Source organism: Neofelis nebulosa, chromosome 1 (assembly GCF_028018385.1).
Source record: "Neofelis nebulosa isolate mNeoNeb1 chromosome 1, mNeoNeb1.pri, whole genome shotgun sequence".
Taxonomy (NCBI): Eukaryota; Metazoa; Chordata; class Mammalia; order Carnivora; family Felidae; genus Neofelis; species Neofelis nebulosa.
The window spans coordinates 27,255,446-27,268,857 of record NC_080782.1 but is presented as its reverse complement, the minus strand read 5'-3'; the positions used below and the strand labels follow the sequence as shown (position 1 = coordinate 27,268,857).

Below are 13,412 nucleotides of genomic sequence, written 5' to 3'. Positions count from 1 at the left end.
TTTTTATTCTGTCCATTTCTGAAGCTTCTTTAGGACGGCCTCTCAATGACTGCAGCTTAGAAACCCCATTGATACCAATCTTCCCCAAGCCCCCTATAAAAACCTTAACGGTTTTACAAGTCAGTGTCACCTTATCATTTCTATCATCTCCTGTTTATTTCCTGTTAGTTTAGAGCCAGTGGTTTCCAATCTAATGGTGGGAAGCACTGGGAAAAGACGGCAATGCTTGTGTTTGCTACAGTGATGGTGGAGGGGCTACTACCAGCATTCAACATTGAGAGCCAAAGATGATAAAAGCCCTGCGACATTCAGGGAAGTCTCTTATAAAGAAGAAATGTCCACTGCAAAATGCCAGTTAGTGCCCCAACAGTGAAAAAAGGAGGACCCTCAGTTACTGTTCTTGCCTCCTATCTGGTCTGTGTGCCTCCAGCAACCACCGCCCCCCCCCCCACTGTAACGCATTCCACGAATCACAAGAGACGTTAAGACTGCCAACTTAGTCTTCTGAAGGAATTAATCATTCCAAACTCCCGCTCACAAATCTTTAATGTCTCTTCATTACATATCAGATCAGATAAATCCACTCTGACTTCCAACAGCCTTTACAACATTACATAACCAAGCTTTCAAACCACACTGGCTTCACTCTGTTTCATCATCTTAAGCTTCAGCAGATCTAAACTGCTCAGTTTTCCCTAAGCCTCCTGCTCCTCTCAGTCTAATGCCTTTTTTTACACTGTTCCCTCTGCCTGGAATTTCCTTCTCCTCCTCCTTTGCCTTTTAGAATCTCCCCTGTTCTTCAGGACCAAGCTATGAGCTGCCATAAAGTCTTTCCTGATCATTAAGATTGGAAGTAATTTCTAAAGTTCCTTATTGTTTGACTGAAAATTGTTCTCACCGTTTCCTCCCACTTTTCTGTCCTGTGTGGAAGGGCTCTTCACACTTCCCGTTGTATACAACGTGTTCCTCTAATTGTGATTTCAAAAATTAAGGAATTGATATAAAAATGGGGTTAACACTATAAATGCACATAAAACTTGAAACCAGACTTTCTGGGTTGGAATCTTGGCTCAGCCGCTAACTATATATGTCCTCACCCTGCATCAGTTTCTTCATGTATGATGAGGACAGTATCAATGCCTGAATCAGAGATTGTGAGGGGATGAAAGGGCTAACAATGTGTAAGGTACTCAGAAGAGTATGGGGCATATAGGAAGCACCCAGTAAGTGTTTGCTCTGATATCTGTTTGCAAAACAGAAAACCTAGGTGCTATGCAGCGTACAAGGGTATGGCTCGTATTTCGTCAGAAAATCACATCTCATTGAATTGCCCCATCATCCAGTCAGATCCCCTGTGTCACTCAGCTAAGTGTAAGCTGTGCAGTTGTGTAAATGGAAGCGACAGTCTGATTTTCCACAGCCATTCACAGCAGTTGTCACGTGATGCTGATCCAGCCCTCCTGGTTAGTTCCAGTTCTGAGCATCCGGAAATCTCCTCCTTGACCTGGTACCTCGGTTGCCACAGGGTCACTAACTGTAATGAGGATGAAGGTTTCCAGGACAAAGTGAAGTTGTCCTTCAACCTCCCCAGGGTTTTTTCTTGTCTCATCGCCCACTCCAAGTTTGGAACTCGTACTAATGACAACTGGTGGCATTCCATGTCTCTTGTACTGTGTCCCATGCATTTGCCCCTGTCAGCATTACCTTTGCGCTGTTGTCTGCTGCCTCAATAGAAACTGTCAAAACAAGAAAAAAAATTGGGATGCCTGGGTGACTCAGTCAGGTAAGCATTTAACTCTTGATTTCGACTCAGGTCATGATCTCACAGTTTATGAGATCAAACCCCACATGGGGTTCTGCACAGATAGTTCGGATCCTGCTTGGGATTCTCTCTCTTTCTCTCTCCCTCTCTTCCCTCTCCCTCTCCCCCTTCTATGCATTCTCTGTCTCTGTCTCTCTCTCTCTCTCTCAAAATAAATAAACTTTTTTTTAAAAGAATAAAAAGAAAAAAAGTGTTCAAAAAGAATTAAATGTCTGCTCATGGGATCTGAATCTATTAGGACTAAATTCAGAGCCCCAGAGACAACATGAATTTAGTTGCCACATAAATACAGTACAAAGAATCATAGACATCATTTGAGATTTACCGGGTTATCATTATCCTGGGAGTTTAGTTGACTAGGTCCTTTCCTGGATTGGGGCGAATATATTTTCTCTATGTCATAATATGAAATTAACAACACACTATGTGGCCTTGAATGTTGCTTCTATCTCTGGACCCCAGATATCTGGAAAGTGAGACTCATATGCTGACCTTGCAGCTGTGTTGTATTCAATAGGTAACATTTGTAGAGTCCTGACCATGTGCACAAATTTCTGTGGTCCTAATGTTATCACCAGTTTTACAGTCTAGGGAGTTAGGAAGTTGCAAAAGACCACACAATTAGCCAGTTGCAGAACTGTAATTGTACCCTGAATCTCAGAAGGTTAAAGAAAGTGTAGGAAAGATACCTGTTATGTAGTTGTAGCAATTGCCTATTGCTATAATAATGCTATATGACAAACCACCACAAAACCTCAGGATTTCGTCGAGTCTGTGGGTCAGCTGAGAGATTCTGTTGATTGGGGCTGAGCTTAGCTGACCTCAGCTTGTCTTGCCGTGCATCGGCTGTGGGGGCAGCTACAGGCCGGCTGGTCGGGGGTGGCCTCAGCTGGGTGACCCCATTCTATTTCACATGATCTCTCATCCTCCGGCATCTGGCCCTGTTTTATTCTCATGGCAGAGAGAGGGGGTCAAGAAAGAGAATTGAAACTAGCGAGTCCTCTTGAGAAGTGGCACATCATCCACTGCATTTTATTGGCCAAAGAAACTCACAAGAACAGTCTTGATTCAAGAGCTGGGCAAGTATATCCCACCGCTTGACAAAAGATCTGCAAATTCCCATTGCAGACAGCATGTGTGTCCAATGTGGGCCACTAGTGCAATCAGCCTATGACAGTGGTCAGTGTACTTCGGCTGTTATCACCTCTATTACACATATACATAATGTAGTACAGAGGAGAAAGGGCTAGGAACTTAGGTACGAACCACATCCTAAAGAACTTTAAGCAGGAGGAGAGATTACCTCCATAAATGGGCCAGCTGGAAAAATGATGACCTAGGCTAATTTCTACTCTTCCTTTCTATGATGCTATAGTAAAGTTATCCATCTAGAATCTCTGTTGTTCTATATGTGTATAACACAAGAACTTGCAAAAAGTGACACACAAAATTATGTGGAAGATGAAATTGCAGCGAGAGAAAAATGTAAGGCTGGTTTTTATTTGTAACTCATCAAAAGAAGCCTTCAAAAATGTCATAGATGGAACCTCCATCCTTTGTTTTTTGTTTGTTTTTTTTTTAATTAGCCCAGAGCTGTGTTTTACATGTGTCTGGAGAGCTCCTCCTTCTGAAGGTGGGTAGGGGACAAGGGATGCAAGAAAAACCAACTGTATGAAAGAATTAATAAGCACATGGAATAAAAGAACTTATGGAGAAGAAAGCTTCTGTAGTTTTCAAGGCGATCCCTTGCTATACCTGAGGTATTTAAGAATTGCGAATAAATTAAAACATCACATGAGGAATGGGCTGTATGTACCCGTATAGGGCAAGTGGTGAAAAGCACTAAGTTGTAACATCTTTCTAACCCCCAAGCATGGTCTGAGGACTCACAGCATTGGCATCACCTGGGAGCTGGGCAGACATGCAGAATCTGAGGTGGCCTCAGCTGGTGACCCCGTTCTGTTTCACACGATCTCTCATCCTCCGGCTCCACCCCAGACCTAGTGACTCAGAATCTGCATTTAGCAAAGTCCCAGGTGATGCCTGTGGACACTAAAGTTTGAGAGGAACTGCTCTAGCAGACAGTGTATGGCAGAAAGCCCCAGGCTTTACTTCTTTGTCAAGCCAGCTCTCCAAGCCTCATGGGTTTTTTTCTACACTGTCACAATACCAGTGTAACCACAGGTTTGTCTGGGAGAGGAAGTGAGATAATGTCATTGCGGTGTTATAACAGGCAGATGTATGGATCTGACATTCCCTATGAACGGCAGCATTGGTATGAAATGTGGCGGGCAGTTTGCCTACAGCCCCCAGACATTCATGCCAGGATAATTTTTAAAGAGAAGCAAATTTCCATTGCATTGGTTTGCTAATCCACTTGCTAATCCACCTGCTAATCCGGGATTCTCATCACTGGCTATTTATTAGAATCACCTGGGACATTTCTTTTTACTCCAGTGCCTAGACCTTACCCAGGGAAATTCAGATTAATTTGTCTAGGGCGGGACCCCAGCGATGATATTTTTTAAAAAGCTCTGTGAATTTAGGTGAGCATCCAAGGTGGAGAACTGGACTTCAGAGTGTTGTGAGATACATCTGAGAAAGTGGCCCTAAGCCTCTGTCTTCTCTGCCCCCCTCGCCACACAGTGCTCCACCACCTGTGGGCTGGGGGCCTACTGGAGAAGCGTGGAATGCAGCACCCAGAGGGATTCCGACTGTGCTGCCCTTCAGAGGCCTGACCCTGCCAAGAGATGCCACCTTCGTCCCTGCGCCAGCTGGAAAGTGGGGAACTGGAGCAAGGTAATTGATCTGGCTCTGTGGTGTTCTGGAGGGGGACAGCCTTATCTAAGCATTTGCTGAAGTAAGTGTCTCTCCTCCCTTCCTCTCTTGCTACCTCCCTCTGCCCTCTTTGCTGAAATGGATGAGTAACCAAAGACATCCCCATAGGCCTACTCGAAGTTACACAATAGTCTTAGAACCAGTACAGAGTTTTTATTAAACCACATGTTTTTAGCTGCCTGTCTTTGCTCTGCCCAGATAAACTGGCATAAAAAGTTAAATTTGTGTAATTAATTGCTTGTCCAGCATGCAACATTATTTCTGAGTTAGTTAAATTTACCATTGTAATTACAATGATACATCATCACATGTATAATTAAGTCATGACGCAGCAGCTGCTCACAAAGCAAATGTGCTTTTCAATCTTCCAGACCCAAATGACAAGAAGGCTAGACACAAGGAAAACATTGGTCTCTCAAAGTGTACTTCCCGTACTATCTTTTTGCAAGGTGGTTTTGCTGTCCTCTGCTAATCTGGCTATGGTTACTCATTTTGCTGTGTTGTCTGCATGGTCCCTTGTGAGACACTGTATCAGGTTTTTGGATTTGTTAGCCTTGGTGCTTTTGGGCACTAACCAGGCCTAACCTAGCCTGGGGCTGAGCCAGCCCCTGGGGGATAAAGCGAGCATCTACATATCCTATATGCTTCAGCTCAAAACTTGGCTCCTTTATTTAGTCCTTTCCTGACCTCTTTAAGTGAAACTGACCATATCCTCCATTGTGCCCTCACTAGATCATGAGCAACTTATGAGGTAATCTTTATATATAAATATAATCATTATTCATTATTCCTTCTACTCATTTTCATGCTGTTCAACTTAGAATTTTTGGAGTGAATTATTTAATCTTAAGGGTCTTGTGAATCTGTTCAGCATAAGTAAAGGAACAGAAGAAAAAGTTGTATCCAAATTTAGTATTTGGTTCAACTTGGAAAGCAAGAAAGTGTTCTGAAATCAAAACAGAATACAAATGCAGCGATCCCGTACACGTATAACCCTCTAGAATGTTGGGATAGTTTAATCATCTAGTTTATTTTCCTTTCCATACTGATGGAGAAACAGAGGCTGAGAGAAGAGAAGTGATTAATCCATGTGAACTCAGGTGGCAATTTGCCCTCGGGGTCACACCTGAGTGCAACCTACTGCCCTCCCAATGCTATGCTCACTAATTCCTCTATACTCGACTGAGCACTCTGTATGAGTCCAACATGGAAAGGATATCAGGATGACTCCACAAATCAAAAACACCACAAGGGAGAATCACAGAATTGTGTTTTCATTTCATATCTCTGCCAATGGCTCCTATAAGCTGAGGGTATTTTTCATTCTATCTGGTCTGTAGATCACACTAGTTAAATTGATGCCATAACTAGAAAACAGTCAGGCCTGTTTGGTCACAATAAGGTGTTGGCCAGGCTTTCTGTTCTCATTAGTCTGACTCCGGTCCTCAGTCTAGTCCACAGGTTCCAGGTGAGGAAACATTAATACAAATTACCCTCCTCTAAGGCTGTAAAAAAATTAATATAATAATTGGCATTCAGCATACAAGGCAAAACAGCACTAGAAGTGGAGTGATTTAATATCCTGCCACTTCTTTCTTGCTAACTGAATCAGAGGCTGTTTTGAAAATGGAACCAAAAAGTCAGAGATTTAGTGAGTGTCTTCCCTTATTATTTACTTCAGCATATTAATGAAGTTTATTTCCCATTGAATGTGAATACTCTAACAAAAGGGGTAATGCTAGCTTGAAAATTAAATTAGGAATAATAGATTGCAGCAACGAATGAAAAATAGGAAAATAAAATCCAATTTTATAATTAATGTCTTATAAAACTCCCTTGTCCTAATAAAGAATCCTGTTACTTCACCATGTGCTATTTCCCAGAAATCTGTTTTGTCAGACAAATGACCTCTTTGTGTGGAAATTATTAGCAGGCTCCCTCATTTGCTCTGTGGCTGATTTCAAATTGACAGTTATTTTTTCCTTTGTGTACTCACTACATGGCAGGAAAGTGAGGTTATTGGCTTGTTTTTCTTTGGGGAGGGGTGCTGTCTGGCAAGCATTGTTTATCTCTAAGAAGTTGAACACTCAATTTATGGTGGCATTAGAGCCTCAGTCTGTCCCTTGTCACATGGGCCAGCATCTTTCTATGTTACAGCCCAAGGTTTGAAGTCAGGTGACTTAGCACAATCTGCAGGTGGCAGAAGAAGGGGGAACTGTCTTTGGGGTGTACCTCTACTGAAAGTTTGAGGAATTTTCTTTCACGATCCCAAACCCTGTAGTTATCACTATTCCACCATGGCCAGAAAGAGCACCATTTTTCACTGTGTAGAGAGGGGCCAGATACCTTACAGCATGCACACACTTTCTTGCTGGTGCACTTTCTCAGCCAAGTTTAGCCAAGCTAATGAGATACTAGATGGGAGGATGGGGAGATTAAAGGTGCTCTTCATTGCTGCAGTGACCAGGGTCTCCTTAGCCCACTTGGAAACCCCCTCGGAATTCATATATGCACTCAACAAATCTGTACGGACCCTCTGTGCCTGGCACCATGCTAGATGCTTGGGGCACAGTGGGAACCAGGGCAGATAGGGGTCCGATTTCATGGCAGTGAGAGTGTAAGAGAAAGGACACACAGAATGAATAAAAATTGTTCCACATTTCAAGTTCCTGTGATAGAAATGGACAAGGAGCTGAGAGAAATTACAAGAAGGAGAGCCTCCTTCGGATAAAGGCATTCCAGGAGGGCCTCTCTGAGGAGATGACATCTAAGCTGAGGGCTAAAAGAAGAGCAGTAGCGTGTAATGTAAAGAGTAGAGGGAGGAACATTCAGGACATAAAGACCACGGGGATGTACTGTTAACCCACAGAGAGGTTGGAGGCAAAAGGCTGAGGAGCACAGGGGTCTGTTCCCCTCCTTCCTACCTCCAGTCCCTACCTGACAGTGGAGGGTGACAAGACAGGCCAGGCAAGGACAGGATCAGGAGAGACTAGGAGATGGGGGCAAGATGAACGGAAGGGATTCGGCTGGCACTAGCATTCTAAAGAGATTGGAGACCAAGTCTTGGAAGTTCAAGTTATGATCAAGTAAAATCTAGGTGGAGGATGGAATAGCTCCCAAAATCCGAGAGGTCAGAGAATAGGTCTACTTCAGAATCGGCTGTGCAAACCCTGGTTTGGCGGATGCTGGCACATCAGTGTTGATCATGATTTTAAGGAGTCAGCAGCCCGCAGTGACCTGAGACTGAGCAGGATGCCGGGGCTGCTACACAAGGTGTGGGCATGGGGGAGGGGGGCAGTGAGGAGAGCCTTGTAATGGCTTTCAGGGGGCCTGTGCTGAGCAAACTCTCAGTGACGAAGGCAGGTGATGTTAGCTACAGGAGGAAGGAGGGTAGTAGGGACAAACCCAGGGTTTGCTCACTTCTGGGAGTCAAACCACTGAGTAGTTATTCCAGTTACTTCCCTCATGTCGGCCCTTCATCTGACAAAGCATAACCCATCTTGCCTTCAGAGACGTGGAGAAAACAGGTTTTTAGCAGGATTCTGAGGGCGGATTGGTGTGGGTTGGCCGAGAGTTCCCCTTCACCCCAGATGAATGCACACCAGAGGGAATGGCTGCCTACTGGGGCACACACTGCACCAGCAGGCACCTAACCCCAGTGTCTGTGACCTTCACGACAGTGCTGTGAGATAACAGTTATTGTCCCAGTTTATCGATATGACACCTGAGGCTCAGAATTTTTCTGTGACTTGCCCAACATCTCACAATAAGTGAGTGACAGAACTGGACTCGCCACCTGGTTCTCACATTGCCATGCCTGTGTTTTTGGACATGGGGAGCCCCATCTTTGGGAGCTGTTTAAGTGATTCCTTCTAGAGGGCCTGTGAGGGAAACAGTACACTTGAGCTAGACTTAATCCTTCTTCATGGCTGGAACCCTGGAACTTCACGGCTCTCTGAGAAACTCCCTGGGATATGGAGGATCCAAAGCCTGACACCAGGGACTCAAGTATCCCCTTTTCTCTCCCTTTCCATGCAGTGCTCCAGAAACTGCAGCGGGGGCTTCCAGATCCGGGAGATTCAATGTGTGGACAGCCGGGACCACCGGAGCCTGAGGCCATTTCACTGCCAGTTCCTGGCCGGCATTCCTCCCCCACTGAGCATGAGCTGTAACATGGAGCCCTGTGAGGAGTGGCAGGTGGAGCCCTGGAGCCAGGTATGGCCTCCAGAGACATCATCCACACAACCAGGAAAATGTGAATCCCTGTGTTACCATGTGAGACTAGAAGTCAGGGAAGACCACGCGTGCGTCGTGGCAATGACTGGCCTCCATTCAGTGGCCTAATGCTGTGTGGAGAAGGCTGAACAGGTCAACAACAACAACAACAGGTCAACAGGCCACAACAATTGGTGGTTTCAAACGTGATAATTCAGTGTTTTATTACAACCCAGTCTCCCAGTGGACATACTGGGGAGTTGAGATTCATGTTGGGGAAATGTACATGGACCACTCTGATGAAAGTCATTTAGGGCAGAGCCTCACATGCCTCTCTCCTAGGCCTCTGCAATTGAACTGGGGGTATTGGTCAGGTCCTTCCCACACACAGTTTATTTTAGAGTTCCACTTCTCAGTTGAATGCCCAGATCATTGTTTACACAAATAAAAGGAAGTGTGCTTGTGCCTGTCTGTATGTCCTCTGTTTTGTAAGGGCCCAGACTCTACTGGGTCTTTGTCCTACTTCAGCACATGAAAACAAAGTGTCTGTTCTTTGGTGAAGTATAATAATCTTATTCGCCAATATGCAAATACCTCAACAGCTAACAAAACAAAACAAAACAAACAAACTAAAAACTCCCAACCATACCCATGCATGGTAGAAAGAAGAGAAAAAAAGGAACCCAGCATATTTTGAGTGTGTCTATGGGCTAAGCATTTTACCTACCATAGTTCGTTTAATTTTCTTTTTTTTTAATATGAAATTTATTGTCAAATTGTTTTCTATACAACACCCAGTGCTCATCCCAACAGGTGCCCTTCTCAATGCCCATCACCCACTTTCCCCTCCCTCCCACTCCCATCAACCCTCAGTTTGTTCTCACTTTTTAAGAGTCTCTTATGGTTTGCTCCCTCCCTCTCTAACTTTTTTTTTTCCTTCCCCTCCCTCATGGTCTTCTGTTAAGTTTCTCAGGATCCACATAAGAGTGAAAACATATGATATCTGTCTTTCTCTGTATGACTTATTTCACTTAGCATCACACTCTCCAGTTCCATCCACGTTGCTACAAAAGGCCATATTTCATTCTTTCTCATTGCCACGTAGTATTCCATTGTGTAAATAAACCACAATTTCTTTATCCATTCATCAGTTGATGGACATTTTGGCTCTTTCCATAATTTGGCTATTGTTGAAAGTGCTGCTATAAACATTGGGGTACAACTGCCCCTATGCATCAGCACTCCTGTATCCCTTGGGTAAATTCCTAGCAGTGCTATTGTTGGGTCATAGGGTAGATCTATTTTTAATTTTTTGAGGAACCTCCACACTGTTTTCCAGAGTGGCTGCACCAGTTTGCATTCCCAATACTTGGTTTAATTTTCACAACAATCTGAATGGTAGGCTTTATTAATTCCATTTTATAGATGAAGAAATTGAAACTTGGAGGTTAAGAAACTTACATGAGGTCACACAACTAGAAAATAAATGGGGGAGTATTTGTTTAAGCATAAGGTAGACTCCAGTGCCAGTGTGCTTTCTACCATAGACATTAATTCAATAAGCACTGAACAAAGAGTAAACTAAGGAGGAAGAGTGAATCAATAACTATTTTGGAGGAAACCAAACCTTCCACGTGCCCTGGAAAGGAAGGTAGTGAATTACAACTGTAGAACACAGAGTTAGAGTCAAAGCTTACAGAAGACTGAGCCCCCTACAGCTACTTACTGCCTACAATGTCAAGCAGCCATACTTATTCCTGAGGCCCTGGGCCAATACCTGGTGTTTGGAGGGGGGAGGGGGCAGCAGCCACTACTGTCCCCTCTTTCTTCTCCTTACCTGCTCAGCTCTGGGGCATATAAAGTGCCTGCTACTCCCATGCTCTGGACTGAGGCCTCTAAGACTTCCACGTATAATGAGCCTTCAGAATCACTATACAGCTTTCAGAATCCAGGAATTTGCAGAGGAGCCTAGATCGCCTTGTCAGAGAAACGGCATTGGCAGGTTTTTAAAGATGAGCAATGAGATCTGCTTTTTGGTTATGAAAAAGATGTATTCTTTATGCTTCCTCAGTAGCTTCTGGGAGCCCTAATCAGGCACTGTTCCCTGAAGGTCTCCCCAAACCCTCCTTTCTAAAGTAGTATTCTGTTCTGAGTAAGCCACACAGTTGGAAGACTTCCCTCTGAGGAAGCAGAGGACATGGAAATGCAAAAATATTTCTCTTGAGCTTTTGAGGGTCTGAGCACCCTTAGGTGCTTTCCCTGATGCATGATGCTGCCTTGTCTATACACACTCTCTAGCAGGCTGCCATCATGAGACTGTGGGCCCCTTTGGTATGTCAGCCAGCCCATACTGCCTGCATGGAAGAGGCATTTCAGCTGTTGGAATGTCCCTACACCAGAGGTTCTCAAACTTTAGCTCACTTCAGAATCACCTGGGGGTTTCTTAATACACAGATGGCTGGACCCCATTCCCAGAGTGTCTAGTTTGGAGGTCTGGGGTGGAGCCTGAATTCTTCATTTCTAACAAGTATCTAGAAGATGCTGAAGTTGCTGATCTGGAGACCACACTTGGAGAATCACTGGTTTACACTTTCTTCACCTCCTTTCCTAGATATTACTTGGCCAGATGGCCCTGAATCTATATGTACACGTGTAGGTAGAATGATCTCCAATGGGGGAATCCCTCCCTTCTCTCCTCAGATAGGATTAAAAAGAGATAGAATAAATTGGAAAAATCCATGTTGACTCTCAAAGTTGGAATACCATGAAATCAATAGCTTAGTTCTTTTATTGAACAGAAAGGGTTAATTATATGTAATTACCCTGTTTCCTATGGTACCACTACATATGTCATGCCTGATATAATGGGGGAGATGTTGGCAACCATAATTATTTTGTTGTTGTTGTTACCATACAATAAAGATTTTTCAAGGTTCTTTAAAAAATTTTTTTTCATGTTTATTTATTTTTGAGAGAAAGAGAGGGAGAGCAAGAGAGCAGGGGAGGGGCAGAGAGAGAATCCCAAGCAAGGTCCATGCTGTCAGTGCAGAGCCTGACGTGGGGCTCGATCTCACCCAACCAAACCATGAGATCAGGACCTGAGCCGAAATCAAGAGTCAGATGTTTCACTGACCGAGCCATCCAGGCATCCCTCAAAGTACTTTTTTTAAAGGTTTATTTCTTTATTTTGAGAGAGAGAGCTCATGCAGAAGTGAGGTAGGAGCAGAGAGAGAAAGGGAGAGAGAGAATCCCAAGCAGGCTTTGCAATGTCAGTGCAGAGCCTGACACAGGGCTTGAAATCATGAACCATAAGATCATGCCCTGAATTGAAACCAAGAGTTGGACGCTTAACTGACTGAGCCATCCAGGTGCCCCTCAAAGTATTTTTCAAAGATTCTTGGTGGATTATGTAATTTCCTCCTAGAAACCTTATGAAAATGAGACAATAGATCTTATAAAATTATACTAGTGAACAAAAACCTGACACATTTTAGAGTTGTATCCCTTTAGGAATCCAGCCTGTCGTCTCAAATTTATCTTGTGAGCATGACAGCCAATGCATCAGACCCCTGGGCAAACCCATCAATTTCCTTATTCTGGATATGGACATATTTAGTTCTAAAGTTCTATGTAGTGGGTAAGGAAGACTGAATCCCATCGGAAGAGGAGATTAACATAATCGTATTGCAAATGTGTCCCTGTTTGGACTGTCAGAACTAGTCACAAGAAAAACATCTACATTTTGCATTTTGGTTTATAGATACTTGTGCCAGAAGGCAAAATGCAAATAACATTATGTCCATTCTGGCATGACCTCTCATTTAGGTTTTTAACCAATATCCCTTCTGTTTGGCATACTATTTTCCATCAAACTATTTGGCATCTTCTGATTTTTTTTCTCTTCCTCATATCCTTAGAATGTCCTTTATCAATCTCCTTTCTCTAAATTTTATTTCATCACTGCCATTTGGTCACTGTAAGGAACCTGGCATATATGTTGCAGATTCCAATATATATACTAATATTCTTAACAATCCTGTATGCAACACAAATGATAATAAAAAGGTCTTCTCTTATCACTGAAAATGTCACCATGCGATCTTTACCTAACCTCATCCTTGTGATATATCAGTGTTCCAGGTCCTGTGGAGGTGGAGTTCAGGAGAGAGGAGTGATTTGTCTAGGAGGTCTCTGTGACTGGACGAAAAGGCCCACATCCACCGCACCCTGCAACAGCCATCCTTGTTGTCATTGGGCCACTGGGAACTGGGACCTGGTAAGAGCCGGTTATAGTCCCTTCAATTTATTTTAGTCTTTTAAAAAATAGTATTTATTTTCTTTTGATTTACAAGGTAATATATATTCATGGAAAATGTTCAGCAAATCCATTGATTTAGTTCCAGTACTCTTCTGCCATTAATTCTTCTAAATCTGCTGAAAGTTGATCCTTGCTGACATGTGGTCAATGTTTACTGTCTTGAAGAGAAAACTTCAAATACATTCAATAGAAAGCAGATCAAATACCAACATGATCTCA

General features: G+C 43.5%; 1 protein-coding gene across 1 annotated transcript in view; it reads left to right on the top strand.

Annotated features, from left to right (window-relative positions):
• The window catches only part of ADAMTS12 (ADAM metallopeptidase with thrombospondin type 1 motif 12), a 344,768-nt gene that overhangs the window by 313,132 nt on the left and 18,224 nt on the right, over positions 1-13,412 (top strand). The window contains exons 20-22 of the mRNA XM_058716861.1: positions 4,469-4,621; positions 8,699-8,875; positions 13,008-13,151. Coding sequence (XP_058572844.1) covers positions 4,469-4,621; positions 8,699-8,875; positions 13,008-13,151 — 474 coding nt within the window. The remainder of the gene's footprint in view (positions 1-4,468; positions 4,622-8,698; positions 8,876-13,007; positions 13,152-13,412) is intronic.